The sequence below is a fragment of the Schistocerca cancellata genome, chromosome 9 (genome assembly GCF_023864275.1).
Source record: "Schistocerca cancellata isolate TAMUIC-IGC-003103 chromosome 9, iqSchCanc2.1, whole genome shotgun sequence".
Classification (NCBI taxonomy): Eukaryota; Metazoa; Arthropoda; class Insecta; order Orthoptera; family Acrididae; genus Schistocerca; species Schistocerca cancellata.
Genome location: NC_064634.1, coordinates 64,266,437 through 64,291,238, shown reverse-complemented (window position 1 = coordinate 64,291,238; position 24,802 = coordinate 64,266,437). Strand labels below are relative to the sequence as shown.

The 24,802-nt window shown below is 42.4% G+C and overlaps 1 protein-coding gene across 2 annotated transcripts in view; it reads right to left on the bottom strand.

Moving 5' to 3' along the window:
* Positions 1–24,802, bottom strand: part of LOC126100165 (protein argonaute-2-like) — a 288,991-nt gene that overhangs the window by 92,915 nt on the left and 171,274 nt on the right. For both annotated transcript variants that reach the window (XM_049910711.1, XM_049910712.1), the window contains exons 10-13: positions 16,287–16,424; positions 16,119–16,209; positions 13,483–13,624; positions 4,917–5,036 (exon numbers count right to left, since the gene is read on the bottom strand). In XM_049910711.1, coding sequence (XP_049766668.1) covers positions 4,917–5,036; positions 13,483–13,624; positions 16,119–16,209; positions 16,287–16,424 — 491 coding nt within the window. The remainder of the gene's footprint in view (positions 1–4,916; positions 5,037–13,482; positions 13,625–16,118; positions 16,210–16,286; positions 16,425–24,802) is intronic.

Sequence of the window (24,802 nt, the reverse complement as noted above, 5' to 3'; positions counted from 1 at the left end):
TTTCTACATCTTATCCCATACTTCAATCTGTAACTGATTTCTAAGATAGCTTTGCCACTACAACTGTGTGTTGACCAAGCAACTCGAGTATTGGCATTTAAGATTTCTATACCATGTAAGTTAGGCTATTCTGCTGTCTGCAGTGGCTGACCTCCGACAGTCCATTCTATGTCACCTATCAAGCTGTCTAACACTCATCTGTTAAGGTTGTGATAGCATTGTAAGTATTCTGTGTCTTGTCATTGCAAAGGATCTTCTCATTACATTGATTTGTAGAATTTTTAATCTTTATGAGAAATGAGTTCAAATATAGTATTGGGGGATGGGAGTTTGGACTCTTTAATGGTCCTTGTACACATATAGATCCAGATGTTCTAATGATTTTGTGCCGACATAACAGAGCAGATTACACAAATATCTTATATCTGCAGGCAGATTATTTAGCATCAGGCTTAGCGTATCTGATGCCCCATTGGTGGGAGAGGCAACTGACTGCCCTTTTCCTTCTAGACTCTGGCTACATATCAGAGGACAAAGTGAATGATTCTTTTGCTCTCTAGAGTGTTCCACATTTAAGACTACACGTTTATAAACCTAAACTGGATACAAAGTTTCTAATTGTTGTCTAGTGTCTATATTCATTTCTGAGGACAAGTTGTTTCATATATTAGACAATTCTGATACACCACTGCTGATTTTATTGTGGTAACACCGGTTCCTGTCAGATCACCGAACTTAAGCGCTGTCGGGCTGGACTAGCACTTCGATGTGTGACCATCTGGTCTGCCGAGCGCTGTTGGCATGCGGGGTGCAGTCAGCCCTTGTGAGGCAAACTGAGGAGCTATTGGATTGAGAAGTAGTGGCTCCAATCTCTGAAACTGACATACGGCCGGGAGAGCAGTATACTGACCACATGCCCCTCCACATCCGCATCCAGTTACACCTGTGAGCTGAGGATGACATAGCAGCCAGTCGGTACCGTTGGGCCTTCATGGCCTGTTCGGGGGGAGTTTGGCTTTTTTTTAATTTTATTAGAATAAACATCCACTGAGCTAGTCAGTAGATGGTCTGTCTGTTGACTCTGCTCCATTATTATGATGTGTGTGAGTTATGCACTATTTTTCTCCTCAGTTCAAACTTTGCTGGTTTAATATATCTGTCAATTTTGTGTAACACTCATTAATGAGGACTTATTACAAGTGTTTCCTACATTACTTTTTGACATCATAATTGGCGATGACACATAGCACCCTTCTGGGTCTGCGCCCATATAAATTTTCTCTGGTGCCTCGAGCATGCCCTTATCCTTTCTGGAGTGTTTCACATTCACTACTGATTTTTCATCTTCCAGTTAAACTCTAGCTGCAAGTTGTGTTTAAATACTGGTGCCTGATTTCTGTGACTAGTTCCACTGGCACCTGACCCTGCTTGTTTTTACTGTGAGTTGTGTTCATTATAGAATTTAGGTCAGGAGTTATGTAGTCAATGTTAGTAGGTGTTCGTTGGTTTAGCAGCCATTATCACAATCTATTTTTTCAAGTTGCCTGGTGTACAGTCGTCGGTAAGTTTGGCTGTCCACTCTCATTTTCGTTACACGATTTTCTTTTGCCTCTTCTTGTGTAGCGTGTGCATCCAATGGCATTTTGTTCTTCCTGGCAATCTTAACTTTTTATGTCGTCCTTCCCCACAGTGGGCACACACTACTTTGTTTCTCAGGAAATTTTTGGTAGTGTGGTCATGATCACAGCACTTGGTGCAGTATGGTATGGCCATAAAGTCTGACATTACCAACTGGAAACCCAGGAAAACCCTGCCATGACTAAGTCGAATGTTCCTTACATGACAGCTTAAGTTGAGTACACTGTTCAAAAGTCCTTTACCCTTTGGTCCAGTCTTGAATCTCAATTTGGCTTCTTGAGTGTATTGTTCTTTGGCCATCTGTTCAGATAGATTTAGATCATATTTCTCTTCCAGTAATATTTGTTCAGCATATATGCCTGGAACATGCTGCATCGCTATAAGTGGCCGGCATTTCTTTGCTGTTTTGCATTTTATTTTGTTTTCCTTGATTGGGCTGGTTTTCTCTTGTAGTTCCTGCCAATCCTTCTGGGTGTCAGTTTCAATGATCACCACTGTTGGGGTGGTGTACACTGCTTTTAGTTTTAGTTTTTGTTTGCAAGGAATTATTTGTGCCATGAGCACTTCCCTGATCTTTTTGGGAATGTTATTCATATTTGATTTGACGAACAATGTTGTAGCTTGTTCTGCCTTAATGTTTTAAATGTTCATCTCAATTGTGTTGTTCTCCTTGCTGCTTGCAACTATTACAATGAAAAACGAAAAAGGCTTGTGTTGGTGTCCATGTGGTTTTGAATTTTAGCTTTTGCATTTCCATCTTTAGTTATTTGTTTGCTATATGAAGTTGGAATTTTTCTGACTGCATCTCTTTTATAGAATGCTCAGCCTGTGATTCTCATCTTATAAAATGTCGAACTGGCTTTCCGGTCTTGACCATCTTTGAGAATTGATCGATTCTAGGTCTTGTATACTACTGCCAAAGCAAGACATCTCAACTTCTTGTCTTAGTTTTGCACACTCTTGTTTTGGTGTGTCCTTTTGCCCTTCCAAATGCGCCTGGCTCAAGATATAAGCGGGTAGTGTGTGCTTACAGGAAGGTAGGATCCTGAGGGAGATATTACTTTCCTTTAGTTCTGCTGTGACCTCATTAATGAGTTCATCTGTTTCTGCTAATTTATGTCTGTCTTGCACGGATTGTGTGTGTCGACGATTGCCCACAGGTGGGGGACAGAAACTGGCACTTCCGCAAGTGTCATGTCTACAGTTTTAAGGTCCTCTTGCTTCCCTACAGACTGTTCATTAGCAACAGCAGCAGCTGTACAAAGTTGCACCGTTTCCAAGACTGTCACTTGACTCCACTCAATGATGCAGCTTTCTAGATGTGTACCGGAGAGCAGCTGGCAGCTGCTGATGTGTGATACAGTGCTGTGGGCACAGTGTGGCATTCCGATGCATAAGCAACAGTGTGCCAAATGTGCTGACACGCATGACTGACATGTGCCAGGCTGATGACGACCTCTCCTATTATGTGGCGGCCAAGTGCTGACAGACAAACACCACAGAACTTTACTCACTCTTCCTATGTGTATTACAACATCTAACAAATAAATAATAATGCACTAAGGACGATAATACTCTTGACACTTTCGAATTCAAATACTGACTGTCCTTGCTAAGTTTTAACCTAAGGAAACTGTGTTTAAATGCTGAGGCACATCATGCTGCAACTGGCTAGGCAGCCGTCTTGCGACCTTGGGTTGCCGATCTGTAGATTTCCAGCAAAAAAGGGTTCCATAAAAGAATCTGTAACCAGTAGATGCTGGCCAAGTGGTGCTTGAGGTCCCACATGATGCAGAAACTGAATCCCTTCAGCAACTGGTTTGAACACGGACTGACAGAGGCATTCATATGTAACAAGCTTGTGTTCTTTGTAGACGACACCAAAAATTGTATTGGTGTAAATCTCTTCCCTACGTAAACTACAAAGTGCTTCTATTTAATTACAACAGCGAGTCCAAACCAATACCGAGCATTACTCTCTTCGATGAAACTTCGTAACGCACCGATCACCGTAACACCCTATAAGAGTTTGAGGACAGAATGGGTTTTAATTTTTCATTGGGTCTTAACACTGCAGATTATCAGTTTCCTACCAGTTTTTGTGGAATTTTGATGCTGTACTTGATAATGTATCAATACAAGTTTACATGACATGAAAGATGGTGTCCCATTGCCTACTTTGAAAAATTACCTGGACAAATTCCTATCCAAGAATTAAAGAATATAACAGTGTGCCAAAATGAACAAAGTTAAGTGTCTTCAAGTGTTAGACACTATTCCTGTTGTGAGATTATGTACTAGAGTAATTTTATTAAATCAACAGCACTTTCAGTACTTTATTTACCTACTTATGGGTAGATGTGTACGGAGGTCACTGCAATAAGTTTGTCTGTGTAATCCGACCAGTGTATTCCAGTGTTGAAGAAAAGTTAATAAATCACAGGCAGCTATTTTCACCTAAAGACAATATGATAAAATAATTATTCTATCAACATATCATTCGTATTGCCTTGGGGCTTTTTTACTTGCCTGTTTTGAAATCATTAAGACATTCAGTTGGCAGAGATAAAGGTACAATTGCTGAAGTACCATCTGTCAACACATCAGTTCAGGTTGGCACTTTGGCAGTAGTTTCACTGACCGCCTGTGTGCAGTAAGCATACCTATTGCGTCATTCACAATGCGACACCTCAAATCTATCTGTGCAGAGGACAGTTGCAGTAACAATCTGTCAGTGAAGCATGGGTGTTGCTACACAGCTTTTGGGTTAGGTTATAAAATGTACAATCTCAGTGTTCACATACTACTGCTCCAACAGGATGTGGTGTCTACGTGTGGCTAGTTTCTTCACTTATCACTGAATTGTTTATAAATGAAATGCATTAATCAGGTTGCAAATGGTGCATGTACCCTAGTGCTGTGTTACACCAGCCAAGATCAGTGCATGTGCAGATGAGTACACAGCTAACAACTGGAGTTGGGCTAACTATCAGAACCCAAAGTTAGCTGACCCCCTTAGTAGTCCCCCAAACCCCCCTCGAGGGCCGTAACTATGGGGTGTGTAAAGAATATTGTAGGTCACCTTTTTTATTACCAGGATTACTTTTATATAATGAGGTGTTACCAGTCATCAATGAAGGTCACGAGATAATAAGTGGTCAATATTACAAGCCCTCTATAGAAGTCTCAACAGGAAAGTACATGAACATAACCCTGTAAAAATTATTAATAAAAGTTCTGTGGGTCAAAACCAGGAAAGAGTATACAGTAATACTTACAGCAGTATTAATCTTCTGCCTCCTATTATCAGTCGAAGTCGCAGCATATCTGATCATAGTTGATGTTTGCTGTTCAGTCATCTTTCGGAATGTAACTTGTCCTGGTAGTATGGTGCACAGCTTGGGGAGAAAAAAAGAAAAAGGTTGAATTCCAATAACTGAAATCTTTGCTCTAATTAGCATATGGTTAAACTATTTTTATTCAGTGTCCAAAAAATTTTATGTTCTTCATGATGCTTAAAAGGGGGGGGGGGGGGCAATTTGGAGCAAAAATTTTTGGCTCACTTTAGACCACTCTTTATGACTGATAAAGCATACATAATTAATTAGAACTTTATAAATACTGACATCTTATTCATATTTCAAGTAAAATGGGTATTTTAGACAGAGAGAGAGAGAGAGAGAGAGAGAGAGAGAATGTGCATTGAACAGATGGTTTACTAAAATTGAACACTCAATGTTGGGCTGTCAGCCTCACACTCAACACAGCAATACTTTAGGGCTACAGATGACAGAGCACAAAGAGCTTTATCAAAATAGTACACGGAAACTTTAAGGCTGAAGTCCAGAAACACTGAATAAACAGTTTACTTTCTTCAGCCTGTGTTGAGAACTTTAAAGCTGCAAACAATTCTGATTTTAAATCGGTTCCTATGTAGTACTACAGTACAGTTATAAATACTACTGTACCAAATTCAATATGCCATGACATCTGTCCTTTATTAGAGAAGAATTTCATTAATTAATTGCCACTAAGTGCATCAACATTATCTGGAAAGCTATATAGTTTCATTGCACTCACAACCTCACAGCTGCAGACCCCTCATGTCTAAGCTCCTACCAAGTTATACAATGTTTCATTGGTAAATAATTTAAGTTGGGTCGAGTAACTGCAGAAACAAAAGACCCCCAAAAAAAATGTAAGATTCCCATCCCTTTCAAAGGAATGAAGTTTACTCAGCTTTGGACTAACTGATTCACATATTCAAGTAATTTTAAATGCACTGCTCACACATGTGAATAAAGCCACGTTCTTCATCAGCCAACATTGAAAGTCTGTACTCTTTTCCACAGAGAGGGAGCTTTCCTCTCAAATCTTAATTAACAAGTTGAGAATTCCGCCTACAAGTTGGACTACAGACAAGTAGCGTACTTGTTAGTATGTATTGTATCTACTAGTCAAATTATTACTTGTGAGAACCAATCATCTTCCAGTATTTGTCACATCCATCACAAAAGTGGAGTTAATCTTTGAGATATATGACGCTGTCAGAAGCCTAGCTAACTAACTCCATCAAATGAATATGTTTGGTACAAACAGTTAAAGCTACTGATCTATAAAGAACTAACAATTTTTTTCAGCACATTTAGAATAAACTAATTAATTTCTTACAATTAAGGTTATGTTTTCAGCACTTTATAAATAAAATTTCAATTCTGTCTCCCCCACAAGAAAAGCTACTTTGTATGGAGTTCGTCACACTTCCAACTGAAAGGTGTTGTCAAAGTATTCCGAATGGTTTTTATGCAAGTAAATTTATGGAACAAATACGCACACATAAAAAAACCCTTTTACATTTGAAAAAGTCATACGTATTTTCGTAACGAAATAGTACTCAAAGTACAAATACAAAATGTCAATAATAGAAATGAAAAGAGCTTAAAATACAGATTACAACTTTGCAAATTGCCTCTACTCTGTGTCATCACTATCAAGTTCGTCTTGCAGGATACCCCTCGCAGTCTTCAAAAACTAATACTGGTGATGAATAGGACGTATAAACTTCAAGAAGTTCATTATATCCTCCTCTTGTGCTATGGAGATCAATCAATGTGCTATAAAGAAGAACCTGTAGAACATTGCCTAGGCTTTCCATTTTCCATATAGACAATAGACATTTCTGGCGAGAAAGTAGATTTATATTTGATAGCGAATGGTTCGGCCTTCTCAATTCTGATCCGTCTCATAGTTAGCAAGTCAACTGGTTCGCCTTCGATGCCTTTTTCCTATTTGTGATATATTTTTTTAAATTTTCCACTGAAAGGAAGTTTTCACGGTTCATTTCTGTGAAGTAATACTTGCTTGTTTTCCGGTAGCTAAGAATGAAATACTACTCCTGTCAACAAACGATGTGGCTACTACTTTTTGCTCTGTATAATTCATTAGGTACCTGTTTCATGTTACCACTCTTATTTGCAGGTATTTCACAAAAGAGAGAACAACTGTGATGTGGTTTTTGGCTGCCACATGAGTCAGATGTTCATAATATGTTTGGCATTATTGCCATGGACAGTCAGATTTATATTGAACACAAACTTATTTCCTGCAAACCTCTAAAATCTTCAGTTTTGGGCCATACAAGGTCTGTTCAAAAATTTCTGGAATTTTGTCCACAATATTTTCCTACACTTACTTGACTTCTACTTGTCGTGCACGGTCTCCTTCGAAATACCCTCCTCTACAACTGATACACTGCTCCCAATGCCGTTTGCAGTTCCGCAATGCAGTCTTGGTACACCTGTTGCTGGATTGCACAAAGTGCCGCCTGCAAATTTATCTTTTACCTTTTCTATCACTGCAAATCTTCATCCTTTCAACCAGGTTTTCTTACTTTGGAAATAAAAAGTATCTGCAGGGGCCGGGTCTGGAGAGTACAGAGGATAAGCCAGCACAGTGATGTTCCTTTTTGTGCAATAGTCACACACCAACACAGCCAAATGTGTGGTTGTGTTATCATAACACAAGAGCCATGAATCGTCTGGCCACATTTTGGGCCGTTTCTTTCTCACAGCGTCGCAACACATCCCGATGGTACCATCAATTGACAGTTTGTCCTTGTGATGTCAAGTCATGAAGAACTCATCCTTTAAAGTCAAAGAAAACTATCACCATGGCTTTGACATTTGACCTGACCTAATGAGCTTTTTTTGGTTTTCAAGAACTCTTCCCAACCCATTGTGAAGACTGAACCTTGGTCGCAGTATCATAACTGTATTACGATTATCTTAAGGAATATTTCATTCTCATTAGCATGATGCAACAGCTCTTCATGTATTGCTAGTATTTCTCTCTCTCTCTCTCTCTCTCTCTCTCTCTCTCTCTTTTTTTTATTTTGGGGTGGGGTGGGGGTGGGTATTAGGGCGCAAAACATGTAAGGTCATATGCGCCCCGTATAGAACCACAGAATGCTGGGATCGCGAGGGGTAACAAACCGTTTAGAGGTACAATACAAAAAGGAAGAAAAAACAAATCTAAAATGTCAAGACATTATGGAAGAGTATCTAAAAGACGTCGACAAGACACCGGAGTCACCAGGTAGAAATCAAATCTCTCGTCATATTACTGCTTATAAAAAAACTTAAAACGCGAGCCACAGCTCGCACATCATCCACTAAAATGTGCAGCAAAGCAGGTGGCAGTCCGACCCTGAGATGTTAGTGGCTAAAATAGGGGCAGAGGATCAGTAAATGAGTTACTGTTAATGGCTGGCTACAGAAAGGACAGCTGGGTGCAGGGTTGCCACTGAAGTGGCAGTGACTAAAGCGGCAGTGCCCTATTCACAATCCAGTTAACATTACTTCCTCACAGCGAGACGGCCAAGAGGAAGTCGACCAGGCTGTTGGGAGAGGTTTCACTTTTCTGAGTTTGTTCCCATGAAGGGAGCACCAATGGTCATGCCAAAATGACGTGATATGCCGATAGAGAAAATTACGAATAGCTTGCGAGGGAACAGAGTAAGAGTTGGGCTGACAGATGGACTGCGGCCTTGGCTGCAGCATCAACAGTGTCATTCCCAGGCACACCAACATGGCCAGGAACCCACATGGACATAACTAAGAGGTGGACTGGATCTGGATCATCCAGACTCTGAAGGGCACCGAGGGAGTCAGAGCAGATCACACAGCGAGTGAGCTGGTGCCTCCGGACGTAATGAACCGCATGATAGAGGGCAAAAAGTTCTGCAGTAAAAATTGTGCACTGGTCGAGTGGCCGGTATTGTAACCTATCATCCCCAATGACAAAAGCACAGCCAACACCGTGGGTGGACTTGGAACCATCACTGTACAAAAATATGCTATCGACAAGCTGTGAGCGAAGTTCGTGAAATTTGCAACGATAGGTCAGCTACGGAGTTGAATTCTTCGGGAACGAGCCAAGGTCAAAATGAACACAAACCTGTGCCTGAAGCTACGGTGGTGAAGGGCTCTCACCCATTCGGAAAGTGGCAGGAAGTGTGAACTGCAGCTGCTGGAACAGGTGACGAAAGCGAACGACAGGAGGCCGCAGAGAAGAAACATACATCTCATATTGGTGGTCAAGAATGTCGTCAAAAGAAAGGGTCAAAGGTTGGGTAGTTTGGCATGGAAGAAAGCAGACACACATACCTACTGAGTAGGATGTCATGCCGGTATGACAGTGGTAGTTGACTGCCTTCTGCGTATAGATTCTCCACTGTGCTAGTACGGAAGGCACCAGTGGAGAGACGGATCCCCAAATGGTGGATTGTATTTAGATAGTTTAAGATAGAAGCCTGTGCAGAGGAGTAGACAATGCACCCATAATCCAACTTGGAGCGGACAAGAGATCAATAGAGGCGGAGGAGGACAGTCCGGTCAGATCCCCAAAAGGTACCACTCAATACATGAGGGACATTGAGGGACCGGGTGCAGCGTGCAGCCAGGTAGGACACATGGGTAGACCAACTGAGTTTCCCATAGAACGCAAGCCCTAAGAACTTCGTTGCATCCACGAATGGGAGAGCATTTTGGCCCAGTCGTAAGGACAGTGGAAGAAATGCCTTGTACTGCCAGAAGTTGACGCAAACCGATTTTGTAGCAGAAAAGTGGAAACCATTTGTGACACTCCACGAATAGAGACGGTCCAGACAACGCTGAAGACAGCATTGCAGGAGACATATCCGCTGGAAGCTGCAATAAATAGCAAAGTCGTCAACGAAAAGAGAGCTGGAAACGCCAGCAGGAAGGCAGTCCATAATTGGGTTGATGGCCATGGCAAAGAGGACGACATGCAGTATGGAGCCCTGACGCACCCTGTTCACCTGTAAAAGTGTGGGATAAGGAGGAACCCACACATACCCAGAAAACTCAGTCTGTTAAAAATTTCAGGATGAAAGTGCGAAGACGATCGCGAAGGCCCCATATGTGCATAGTACGTAGAACGCATGTCCGCCAACAGGTGTCATACGCCATCTCCAAATCAAAGAATACGGCCACTGTTTGACGCTTCTACAGAAAATTATTCACGATGAATGTCGACAGGGTGACGACATGATCAAACACTGAGCGGGGCTTTCGGAACCCACACTGAGCATCAGTGAGAAGATGGTGTGACTCCAGCCACCACACTAATCGACCATTGATCATGCACTACATCACCTTACAAACGCTGCTAGTAAGGGAAATTGGACGATAGTTGGAAGGAAGAGATTTATCGTTACTAGGCTTAGGTAGGAGAGCAATAGTAGCTTCATGCCATAGCATGGGAAATTCACCGTCAGTCCAAATACAGTTGTAGGTATCGAGGAGAAAGCGTTTTCCTGCAGGAGGAAGATTCTGCAGCATGAGGACACGGATTGTATTGGGCCCAGGAGAAGACGACCTGGTTGAGGAGAGAGCACACTCAAGCTCCCTCATAGTAAAAGGAGTATTGTAGCATTCTCGATTCAAAGAGAGAAAAGAGAGTGCACGAGCCGCCTCCACCTGTTTCCGAGGAAGAAAGGCAGGCTGGTAGTGGTCAGAGCTTGAAACCTCTGCGAAGTACCAGCCCAACGCTTTGGAAATATCTACAGGGTTGACTATGACATTTCCTGCCACAATCACATAAGGGATCAGGGAGTGGGCGGTAGTCCCGGAGAGCCGGCGCAGGCCACCCCGAATGAGAGAGGATGGAGTAAAACTGTTGAACGAGCTGGTGAAGGAAACCCAGCATGCTTTCTTGCTTTCCTTGACAGTGTGACGGCACTGTGCATGTAGTTGCTTGTAGCGGACGCAGTTCGTTAATGCGCATTGCCGCACTCCACAGTCCACCAAGGGACCAGGACCCAACGGGGAGAAGTAGTAGTACGAGGGATAGAGGATTCGGTGGCAAGAGAATAACATCCACGAGGTGCTTGACCTGATCATAACAGCTGGGAAATGGCCGTTCGTCAAAGACTGCCAAGAACGAATAGAGCCTCCAGTCAGCAAGAGAGAATTTCCAACGAGCGAGCCGCTGTGTCAAGATATGACTGTACACGTGAGTCACATGTGGGAAGTGGTCACTCGAGCAAGTGTCGGAAAGAGCACACCACTCGAGACGTCGAGCGAGCTGGGCAGAGCAGATTGAGAGGTCTAAGTGGGAATAGGTGTGCGTGGAATCAGAGATAAACATGGCTTCACCGGTGTTAAGGCACACAAGATTAAGATGATTAAGAAGATCTGCCAAAAGAGAACCTCTTGAGCAGGCGGCAGGCGAGCCCCAAAGAGGATGATGGGTAAGGGGATAGGATGATGACAAACATCATCTCATAGAAGCAGCATGACTCCACCATGAGCAGGAATCCCCACCATAAGGGGAAGGTCCATCCATAGCGAAGTTAAATGGGAATTAGCAAAATGGTCTTGAGGATGTAGCTTGGTTTCTTGGAGACAGACTACAAGCAGACCTGCGATCGCAGGAGCAGCTGGAGGTCCGCCCTGTTAGACCGAAGGCCACGGATATTCCATTGTAAAAGAGCCATAAAATTTAGGAACACCAGAAAATGAATAAGAAACACTCACCTCGATGTCCACTTAGGACAAGCTGTCGAGGGAGGACGACCACTGGAATCCACACAGGTGGAGGATCTTCGTCCACAACTTGGCAGGATCTGAAGAGCTTCCCTGGTGTCGGTCATTTGGAAAGGGCCGACGAGTCAAAGAGGGCCAATGAGTCGGAGAGGGGGAAGACTGTTTGCCTTTGGATGATTGGACTTTTGGCGATTTGCAGAAGAGCCAGACGGCTGCAAACTCGAGGTACACAAGAAATCATCCCGGGAATAATCCTTTTTGAATTGACGGTTCGCTGGCTGCATTGCAACCGTCTTCGCTGGTGAGGGCAAAGAGCAGGTAGTAGAATCTACAGCCCGGGAAGCGGGAGACGGAGTGTCCAGCTCTAAGGTGAGGTGACTTTGCCACCATCGAACTGAACTGTAAGTCACATGTTTGCTTAGCCAAGTTTTTGTGGGACTGGGAGAGGCTAACACAGTGCTGTACCCTTCCAGACGAAGAGACATTCGGTTTACGGCTCGCCAACAGTTTCTGGGCAACAGGAAAAGGTACCTTTTGCTTCACCCTTATCTCCTGAACAGCACACTTGTCTTGATAGATGGGACAAGAACGAGAAGAAGCAGCATGTTCTTCATTACAATTGATGCAGCGGGGGGAACGAGTTGGACAGGTGCACTCTTGTGCATCCCTGCTACAACAAGTGACACATCTGGCTGTGTTTTTACATGACATGCTGGTATGATCAAACTGGTGGCATTTATAACACCTCAATGGATTGGGAATGTAAGGGCGCACAGAGATCTCTTCATAGCCTGCCTTTATCTTGGTAGGAAGCGTTAACCGAGCGAAAGTCAGGAACAATGTGCAAGTGGGCACCAAATCGGCAGCTTCCTTCTTCGTAACTCTATGAACAGCAGTAAAGCCCTGATCCGATAATCAGTTATTTCGTCCTCCTTCAAACCATCCAACAGCCAGGTGTAGATAACACCACGGGATGAGTTAAGTGTCCTGTGAGCCTCCACTTTTATAGGATATTCGTGGAGGACTTTGGCCTGGAGTAGTTTCTGGGCCTGGAGAGCACTGTCAATTTCCAAAAGCAGAGTTCCATTGCAGAGACGAGAGCACGACTTCACAGGGCCGACAATGCCATCCACAACTTTCTGTATAACAATGGGGTTAACAGTAGCAAAAGTCTGGTTTTCATCTAAATGTGAGACTACTAGATATCGAGGTGCAACAGGAAGAGACATTGAGGCAGGAGCCTCATTCCAGTTTCTTTTATGTGAAACACATGGAGGCCCCTACAACTGCCAGTGTCTTTGATGGCCGCTCCTTCCAACCAGGGGCCATCCAAAGGGGAACCCCCCACCTTAGGTGATTGTCCTCACCTTACGTCACACCTCCCGAACAACAGACGGAGGGACCAAGCAGCAGAGAAGGAAGGTAACAGCTCATTCAGTCATCTCTCCCTGGGCCTGGCCTGTACCAGGGAGTATTTGCGGGCCCTACATGCCAAGTCTGGGCTAGGAATTACCCGTTACCCAGTCTCCTGCTACGCGACAAATGCCTGGGTGGCCATCAGGCACACACAGGAAGGCGAAGAGGGGGCAGTAACAGGGAAGGCGCATAAGGCTGTCACAGTGAATGGGGATTATGTTGAAAATTTGGATTTTCTAGCCACAAGAGTGGGCAATAATATAAAGTATTGGAATCATGAATAAAAACAATTTTCTTTCAGGAAAAAAACACTGTTGCATTACTTATTGAATGTCCCTCTTAGTATCATCCAATACATTACCTCCACTGGTAAGAAAATTGGATTGGGTCGATTTAATGACCCAACGTGAAGGCATGGCAATTTGGGATACCTCAATGTATAATTCTTCTCTCTTTTGAAGTACTCCGCCACTGTTATCTGTCTACCATCATCCAACTTGAAACTGCAAGACAAAGAATATTTACAGCATTAGAAAAAACACACACACACACACACACACACACACACACACACAAGGCTACACATACTGATAGTGAAACAAATCTCATTGTAGTGTAAACTGTCAAAGGTATTAACAGTGCAACATATTTTCTCAATTACGAGAAGACAGAGACATAGATCATCTCTCCGGAATGGAAATCTCCACTTTACTCGGTGGTTGAAACAACAAACAACAAGCCCTGTTAATTTACTTCTTTAAAAAACTGGAATTCTCACTTCATGTGTTGTCAGCAGCAATGTATCACACATTTTATGTAGTTTTGTATTTTGCAATTTGTACAGAGTGATGAGAATATACAGGGTGTCCTAGAAGTAATGATCAGTATTCAAGGGTGGGAGGAATGCTCATTTAAAGCAAAAAAACTTCATACGGACATAAAGCCTATTCCGAATGATTTAACGTAAATTTGTTTTGGGATTAGCGGCACACACGTGTGTCTTACACACCGTACCTCTTTGGTGTTTTATTCTGGCCCACACTACCTCACTACTTTCAACCTCTGTTTGGGATGTCTTTCTGCCATTAAACTAGCCCACTGACTGCACAACTGTCCATAGTGTGTTGTGAGTGAAGTACTGGAAGGGACTGACATCATCAGAGAGGAGCACTGGTTACCTGTCTGTGTACACACACTGGCTAAAATGCCACACATCTACACCAATGAAGAATATGCAGATGTGGCATACATTTACAGGCTCAGTGATCTCGGTGCTTCTGCTGCTGTATAAGAACACAATCGATACTTTCTGACATGTCGAATTCCTGTTCATACTGTGTGGAACTTTGCAAACTGCACGTCATAATGTTTAATAACTGCTGTATGTGTGTACACATGTAAACTTGATGTGGTATGCAATCATACAGAAAAAAAATAACAATGTACGTCAAACATTTTCTAACTCTGAAACCATTCAGAACAGTGCATATGTCCATCTGAAGTTTTTCGCTTCGAGTAAGCATTCCTGCCGTATCCCTCAATACTGACCATTCCTCCTGACCCACTCTTTATGGTTAATGGCAAAATTATTAGCAACTACTCTGAGTACAGCTAGTACTGATAAGAAGATAATTTGAAATAAGATTTTTTCCTGATAATGTAATCACTGTAAAAAATATAACTAGACTTACAGAGTGTGTGTGTGAAATTTTATGGGACTTAACTGCTAAGGTCATCAGTCCCTAAGCTTACACACTACTTAACCTAAATTATCCAAAGGACAAACACACACACACCCGTGCCCGAGGGAGGACTCGAACCTCCGCCGGGATCTGCCGCACAGTCCATGACTGCAGACTTACAGAGTGACCTGAGTTATTGATCAACTGGATTAAGTTAAACTTTGATTCAAATTCATCGAATTAGGCTCTGCAGAGCACGTATGATACTACGACTAAACAAATTGAAAATACCATCACAATTCTTTTAGACACTGTGACAGTTACAATTCCTTACAATGCTAATGAAGACTTTTGTTATGACTGACAGGACAAAAAACAATGTACAACAAACAGTAGTTTATATAAATTGTATTGGACAGTTCTGCATATTACAGGCTCTCACATTTCCAATTACACCCATTAAATCTGATACTATCATCAACTGCCACCACGCCAACTTCTACCAAAGTGTGACAATCTCAGGTGTATGACGAACCCCATAAGGAGTATGGTTTTGACTACTGTCACTATGACATAATATCTACAAACTCCATATTAGAGACTAAATTTCAAAACAGGCACTACGGTCTTGATTCAGGGAATTCTGGCATGTCTAGCAATTTGGTAAAGATTGTATTGAAATTATTATAAAAATCTATACTTAACTTACAAAATCAAATAGCCAGTTTTACTACTGTGTTGTTGAGGAAGACACTGCAGTTATTGATGTGCATGCATTCAAGGACCTGTAGACTTGAGAACCAGAAGGCAGTATCTCAAACTACTGTGGTCCGACTCGGCCATTTAGACACAACAGGACTAACCTTCCTTGCACGGTGCCTCTTACACACGGACAACTCGACACATGCATTTCAGCTGACAGACAAATGGTGCACCCATCTGATCTATTATATTTCCCCAGTTTCAGGTAAAAAATTGAAAATTTCACATTTTACAGACATATTGCCTACCTGAAAAAGTAATTACCAACAAGAGAGATAGTGAATTATTTTAATTCTGCTACCATTTTACAGCAATTGTATGAGAATCTCCTGGTTCGCATAGAGAAGAGATTCTGAACTACACACTGGGGGCAGCAAAAACCTTGCCACTATGCTGACACTGCGCTTATTTACTGAGTGGTAACTTTCTTGAGTATTAATTGTGCCGAATTCAGTGAATTCTCAATTTTTTCTTAAAGAAAAATGAAAAATGTGGCAGTTCCAATGAAAAGATAGTTAATGAGACCCTGTATTGATTAACTGTTCGCACTCACTCGAGCCTGAGGGCACTCGACTTGGCAGAATTGACGCGATATGTGCGTTTTGATGCACTCTGGTTTGGCAGCTTGTATTCCACTTTGAGACCTGAAAACAAATGCAAATAATTAAATTTTCTTCAAAAATTTTGATGACAGAACACACAAAGTAAATTAACTACAAACCTTTGAGGAATGCCGATAAATCTGTTTCTTGTTCTTTAGTCAACTCCCTGTCGGGATCGAATCGACTATACTGAGATCCTAAGACTTCTTCCATAATCGATTTAACATCTTTTGGTGCCGGGAATCCTTTATGTGCCACTGTGACCAAAAATACAATACAAGTAACAACTCTGTGACAGCATAACTTTCAATGACAGATGAAATTTTTAAAAACCTTAATGTTTGAGAGAACAGACAACCCTACTTACTAGCTGAAATAGAGAAAATGGATGGTTCAAAAGGCTCTGAGCACTATGGGACTTAACATCTATGGTTATCAGTCCCCTAGAACTTAGAACTACTTAAACCTAACTAACCTAAGGACATCACACAACACCCAGTCATCACGAGGCAGAGAAAATCCCTGACCCTGCTGGGAATCGAACCTGGGAACCCGGGCGCGGGAAGCGAGAATGCTACCGCACGACCACGAGCTGCGGACAGAGAAAATGGACTTAGAACCAGCACAGGCAAGAACTGCTTGTAACTTCAAGCTTCTGAAGTGGTTGGAACTGTGCCCCCACATCTACACATTTAACATTTGCTACGTGTGAACAACACCACCAACTGAGTCGTCAGAGTTAGCCTCAGTAGATGAATACATTTTCCTGTTCAACTTCCAGTGCATTCAAGGTCGGTGGGAGAGGTGGTGGTGGTGGTGGTGAGGGGGGGGGGGGGGGGCACTAAGTCTTCCAACAAGAAAGTGAAAATTGGTTAAGAATCAGCCTAACTATTTGCAACAAAGGATTTGTGAAATTTAATTACAAACCACAGTTGTGGTGAGTAATCTGCTCTATCATTATCATTCACTCTACTATCACTAATTACTGGCCTCAGCACACAGTAAGGTTCAGGGTGTATACATGGACAAGTAAAAAAAAATCCCAGATTTTTCCCGGATTTGACAGTTGACAATACACTTTCTCTGGTGTGAAAATACAGTTTCTCAATATTAAGTGACAGTATACTTTCCGCCGAAACTGTAAAACATATCAATCCTTTGAAAAGTTATGGTTTTATGCATCTGTGTAGAATTTACCAGCACTTTAGAAAACAAAACTCAGGGGAAAAAGCATATTTTGGAAAGATGTTTGATGTGCAGTAACATGTACGCTGTATATTTTCGTATTATGAAAGTTGATCTCGCCAGACGATGATAGCGGATATTCAGAGCATAGGACACGTGATGTAGTCAGCCAATAGCAGCATCACTGTTGAGTAGTGCGAACACACAAATGTGAAAAGTTAATAGTTTAAATTAATATACATAGTGTTACTATAAGAAAATAAAAGCTTTCACACACAATACTGGTCTCTAAGATTAATAAGCTGAAAGAGAAGCTAAGCTTTCACATACGATGTGAATCTTTTTTGTGCGTTTTACACTTTACGATACATCACACAAATTTTGCCAGTAAAATTTTTAATAATAACTTAAGTGTCTGATTTGGGCTCGAAATTCTTCTAAATGGCTAGTCATCAAAGAGTTGATTTTTAAATGAGAGTCAAACATACTGCGATTTAAGAAATTCATCGTATACTCTCGCGCACATTTCATCTTGGATAAAAGGAAATTTACTTTGAAAGTAGCGCTTTCCAAACCACCATTCGCAATAATTTTCCTGCAACCTGTAAGAAACAGATTTGTTCCAGTAGTTGCCATAGAGCACCAGATAACACGTGTCACTGCGCTTGCGCAGCTACGATGATGTACGAAGCCCTTATTTTTGTATGTGTAAACATTAAAAGAGCTTACATTATGTCATAAAAAAATAAAAGAAAGAGAGAGAGAGAGAGAGAGAGAGAGAGAGAGAGAGAGAGAGAGAGAGAGACAGAGAGAGAGAGAGAGAGAGACAAGACATCAGAGGATACTCCAAGAGCATCGGAGTTTCATGAACCATACTAAAATGCATAATTCGGCTTAAAGTGCAAATTCATATGTCCAGATTCCCAATGAAGTAGGTCTCTAACTGATATTAAGCTTTTCAGTGTGGTTTTTGAGATGTAAATTTTCTTGGAGTACCAGTACTGTATTACCTCATGTTTGATGCTTTATTATGGTATAATGCCTTACATGCTAGGAGATGAAAACAGCACTAGAAATGCAGCGAACATGTTGAAACGAGCCAATAGTGTGGAATTAAACACTTCATTTCACATAAATTTGCTGCCTAAGTGGAAAAAATTAAAAAACTTGATTGTTCTGCACGGTGATTAATGCTGATGCTGGTAGAGACACCAGCTGAGCTCTTTAAGAGTGCGAAGATATTAATCTGGGTGCCAAAACTCCTTAAGGATACCTCTTCAGAGAGACTAATTGAGAAAATAGGTTTTCAAAACCCAAAAGTCTCAACAGCGGATTGGAAGGTAATCAACTGGAAAGTTGCACCAAATGGCCAAACCCTTGTGGTGGAAGTCAGAGAGAAGTCCCTGCCTGAGGGCAATGCAGGAACAGGACCTGAGACTATTCTTGGGGTTCTCGCAGGTTGCCATCAGGGTAATCAAAGACATCAGAAGCAGCAATGGCGGCAAGATGGAGACTGTATGTGCTGCAGATAAATCTACAACACACTAAAGGGGCCACTGTTACTCGAGTCATCATCTGGGAGGACAGCAAGTGGACATAGCCCCGATTCAGGAACCTTATTTATATAAAAGGGGCGTTTCAGGCCTCAGCGGCACTGGAGGTAAGCTGGTTTATGCTGGAAACACCAGAATGTATATTAATGTAAAAAATGGAATCCCCTTCATGCCGATAGGATACTTTTGTTCTAGGGACTTAGTGACCATCAGGATGCGGTAACGTGAGGAAGGTGTCACGTGGGAGTTTGTAATGGCCTCGGTATACCTACCTTACAAGGATAGTGCTCTTCCTCAGGTGAGGAGACTGTGTACAACAGGGCGACCAACGATTTGTTGGATGCGATGCTGATGCCCACAACCGGGCAGCACCAACACCAACAGTAGAGGTGAGAACTTTCTAGAATCTCTTCTAGCTACTAACTTAGAGGTCCTCAATAGGGGCAAGGAACCTACATTTAGGAATAAAAGAAGGGAAGAGGTAATTAACATAACCTTCAGTTCCACTTTGATGGGTAGTTACGTCAAACAATGGCATGTGGCTTTAGAGCCATCCTCATCAGACCACATTTATATTAAGTGCGAGGCTGAAATGGGCATTAGACAGACCATGTCCTATAGGAACCCCAGGAGAACGGACTGGGAGGCATATAGGAGGGACCTCGACTCAAACCCATCTGAAGTCAGGAATCCAGTAGAGTTTGAGGAGGTAGCAGAGGAAGTGACCTTTGCGATCATGACCTCATGCCACATGAACTTTTCAATCACTAAGAAGTGCAGAGTAGGAATGTATCTTTGTGTAACAACAACCTGGAATCACAGAGGAAACAGGTACGAAGACTGCTTAACCTTGTGAAAAGAAAAGGACAATGGGCAGAATATCTGGAGGCCCATGTCAAATACAATCTTGCAATTAAGTAAGCAAAGCTGGCGTCCTGGAAGGTATTCTGTGATGAGGTAGAGGGTACAGCTGCTCAGGCCAGACTTCACACAATTCTCACTAGGATACCAACTAATCCAAAAGGAACTGTAAGGAAAGAGGATAGGGAGGACAGCACATGAAATGCTGGAAATACTACTCAAGACTCATTTTCCTCAAAGTACTCTGACAGACGACATAAGAGACCAGGATGAGATCCCTGTGAGATATTGGTTTTCAGGTATTTGAAGGGAGAACTGGGAGTCTGCCATAGAATGTGTTGACCATAGTACAATCCAATGGGCGGTGGAAACATTCCAACCGTTCAAGTCACCTGGCCCAGATGTAATTTTTCCAGCACTCCTGCAACAAGTAGGAGTGAAGTTAACAAGATTCCTAAGCAGGTTATTTACGGTTAGCCTAGTAGCAGGAATCATTCCTAACATCTGGAGGGCAGCAAAGGTTGTCTTCATTCCAAAGCCATGGACAATTGATCATACCAAGGCCAAGGATATGAGACCAATCAGTCTGTCCTCCTTTCTACTTAAAACATTAGAAAAGCTGGTCAATGTGCACATTAGGGAGGAGGAGGTTAACAGGGTGCCTCTACACATAAACCAACAGGTGTAACAACCAGGAAAATCATGTTAAACTGCACTCCACCAACTTGTTGGGAAGGTGGAGAAAGCACTACACTTTCAGGAAATGCCCTCTGCATCTTCTTTGACATTGCAGTGCCTTTTAGCAACACGACCTTCGAATCCATGGTTAAAGCAGCAGAGGTGCATGGCTTGGAGACCACCATTTGCAGGTGGATTAGAGCCATGTTTAGAGGTAGAAGCCAACACGATACAAGAAAAAATGGTAATCGACACCACCAGAAGCTGTTCACAAGGAGGGGCCCTGTTCCCTCTACTGTGGAACCTTGTAGTGAATGAACTCATAGAATTAAACTAAGACACTGCTTTTGCCAGGGATAGGCAGACAATCTTGTCATAGTAATACTTTGCAAATTTTCAAGTACAGTCAGTGCTATCGCATAAGGAGCAATGAACATTGTGCAACACTGGTGCAGGAAACAGGATCTAAGCGTCAGTCCTAAGAAGACTGTTGTAGTACTATTTACGAGGAAACAGATCCAACACACACATTGGAATCTCAAGCTTGTCTATGAAACTCGACCAGTGAAGGGGATAGTGAAATATCTAGGGGTAACCTTGGATGAGGAACTATTGTGGACCCCTCACATAAGGAGCACCTGTTCCAAGGCGAAAGGTACTCCAATGAGTACCAGGAGAGCTTGTGGTAAAATCTGGGGCTTCAACCCCAAGAGTATGTACCGGATATACACCACAGTATTAAGACCTATTATCACCTATGAGGCTACAGTGTGGTGGAAAAAGATAGAACAGCAGGAGGGAGAAGGGGGGAGGGAGAAGGGGGGAGGGAGAAGGGGACAGGGAGAAGGGGGCAGGGAGAAGGGGGCAGGGAGAAGGGGGCAGGGAGAAGGGGGCAGGGAGAAGGGGGCAGGGAGAAGGGGGCAGGGAGAAGGGGGCAGGGAGAAGGGGGCAGGGAGAAGGGGGCAGGGAGAAGGGGGCAGGGAGAAGGGGGCAGGGAGAAGGGGGCAGGGAGAAGGGGGCAGGGAGAAGGGGGCAGGGAGAAGGGGGCAGGGAGAAGGGGGCAGGGAGAAGGGGGGGAGGGAGGGAAGAGCGAACAGTCCATATATTAATGGAGCAAAATACTTCAATGCACTGCCAAATGAATTGAAGGTAATAACTGGAGAGACATTCAAAAAACATCTAATATCATGGCTCATTGAGCAGTGCTTTTATAGCCTACTGTAGAAACTTAAATCTAATATATTATTATGTCAAATAATTTGTACTACATTCTTAAGTTCCTATTATAAAGTAAATTTAGAGTGTATGATGTTATATTTTACTACCAATTGCTATGAATGAAATTACATGATTCACGCAAATAAATTACAAAATTACAAAAGTAATTGGAAGTAGAGACCTCTGGGAGAACAAATTTCAACACCGTACTGGAGACATAGTCTGGTTCACTGACAGTTCAAAAACGGACCCAGGTGTTGGGGCCGGGGTATACGGAGGGCAGCCAAGCCTGGAGAGTGCAATCTCTCTAGGGAAGATGGCCACTGTGTTTTACGCAGAAATATCTGCCATCAGGGTATGCCTGGGGGAGAAGTTGCGGAGGCGCTACAAAGGTCGTAGCATTTTCATTTATTCGGACAGCCAAGCAGCCCTGAAAGCACTGGCAGCCTCTGAAAACAAGATCAAAGATCGTGGCAGAACACCACAAAGTCCTTGAGGAGCTAGGGGAAAGCAACAGGGTAAACCTATTGTGGGTCCCTGGTCACTCAGGGGTTAGTGGTAATGAGCAAGCCGATAGTTTGGTCAGGATAGGGGCAATGACACCATTTATTGGACCGGAACCTGTCCTCACAATCACCAAGATAATGGTAATAAAACTACAAGACTGGACAAGGAGGCAGCATGTAGAATATTGAGCTACAGTCCAAACGCAAAAACTATTGATGCTGGAGCCTTGTTCCAAGAGAAGTCAGTCTATCATGGGCTTGAATAGGAGAGAAATAAAACTCATGGTTGGACTACTGACAGGCCATGGAAACTTCAAAAAACTCCTACATACAATGGGGATAATAGAAGACCCCAAATGCAGGATGTGTGGTGTGGGCGAGGAATCCACATCACATTTGATCTTCAAATGTGAGGCACTGGAGATTAAAAGATACAAAACATTCGCATCAACCAGACCTGAAGAAATTGTGTCTTGCAAAGCATTGGTAAAGCATCTCCTTGAACTGTTCAAGGGCATTGGTTGGCTTTACTAGAGACACAGAAAACAATACCGCACAATAAACTCTGTTTTCGGAGCAGACAGCAGTGAGCTTGACCGATATTGTTTTTGCTTACCTGATAAAATCAAATCCAAGATACAGCAGCAATTGTAACATACATCAAATAAATGGGACTGTTTTGGCACAAACGGTCATTTTTATAACATGATAGAATATAATTCACAAAGTACCAATATTTAATGCCTAATATATGGGTGATTTTAACGCCAGGATTGGAAATCGAACAGAAGGGTATGAAAAGGTTATGGGTAAATTTGGAGAGGATATAGAGGCCAACAGAAACGGGAAACAACTCTTGGAATTCTGTGCCAGTATGGGCTTAGGAATCACAAACTACTTTTTTAAACATAAGAACATTCACCGGTATACTTGGGAAGGCAGGGGAACCAGATCTGTCATTGACTATATAATAACAGATCAGGAATTCAGGAAGGCTGTGAGGGACACACGTGTATTCAGGGGATTCTTTGATGACACTGATCATTATTTAATCTGCAGTGAAATTGGGATTGTGAGGCCGAAAGTGCAGGAGGTCAGGTCCATATGTAGGAGGATAAGAGTGGAGAAACTTCAGGATAAGGAAATCAGGCACAAGTACATAACAGCGATCTTAGAAAGGTACCAGTTAGTTGAATGTAGTCAATTACAGTCATTGGAAAAGGAATGGACAAGGTACAGGGACACAGTACTAGAAGTGGCTAAAGAATGTCTTGGAACAGTAGTGTGTAAAAGTAGGATGAAGCAAACAGCTTGGTGGAATGATACAGTCAAGGCAGCCTGTAAAAGGAAAAGGAAGGCGTATCAAAAATGGCTACATACCAGAACACAGATAGACAGAGAAAGTTATGTTGAAGAAAGAAACAAAGCCAAACAGATAATTGCAGCATCCAAGAAGAAATCGTGGGAAGACTTTGGAAACAGGTTGGAAACTATGGGTCAAGCTGCTGGAAAACCATTCTGGAGTGTAATTAGCAGTCTTCGAAAGGGAGGTAAGAAGGAAATGACAAGTATTTTGGACACGTCAGGAAAACTGCTGGTGAATCCTGAGGATGCCTTGCGCAGATGGAGGGAATATTTTGAAGAGTTGCTCAATGTAGGTGAAAATGCGATCAGTAATGTTTCAGATTTCGAGGTAGAATGGGATAGGAATGATGATGGAAATAGGATCACATTTGAGGAAGTGGAAAAAATGGTCAATAGATTGCAGTGCAATAAAGCAGCTGGGGTGGATGAAATTAAGTCGGAACTCATCAAATACAGTGGAATGTCGGGTCTTAAATGGCTACACAGGATAATTGAAATGGCCTGGGAGTTGGGACAGGTTCCATCAGACTGGACAAAAGCAGTAATCACACCAATCTTTAAACATGGAAACAGAAAAGATTGTAACAACTACAGAGGTATATCTTTAATCAGCGTTGTGAGTAAAATCTTCTCAGGTATTGTTGAAAGGAAAGTGCGAGTGTTAGTTGAGGACCAATTGGATGAAAATCAGTGTGGGTTTAGGCATCTTAGAGGTTGTCAGGACCAGATCTTTAGCTTATGGCAAATAATGGAGAAGTGTTATGAGTGGAACAGGGAATTGTATCTATGCTTTATAGATCTAGAAAAGGCATATGACCGGGTTCCTAGGAGGAAGTTACTGTCTGTTCTACAAGATTATGGAATAGGAGGCAAACTTTTGCAAGCAATTAAAGGTCTTTACATGGATAGTCAGGCAGCAGTTAGAGTTGACGGTAAATTGAGTTCATGGTTCAGAGTAGTTTCAGGGGTAAGACAAGGCTGCAACCTGTCTCCACTGTTGTTCATATTATTTATGGATCATATGTTGAAAACAATAGACTGGCTGGGTGAGATTAAGATATGTGAACGCAAAATAAGCAGTCTCGCATATGCGGATGACTTAGTTGTGATGGCAGATTCTATTGAAAGTTTGCAAAGTAATATTTCAGAGCTAGATCAGAAATGTAAGGACTATGGTATGAAGATTAGCATCTCCAAAACGAAAGTAATGTCAGTGGGAAAGAAATATAAACGGATTGAGTGCCAAATAGGAGGAACAAAGTTAGAACA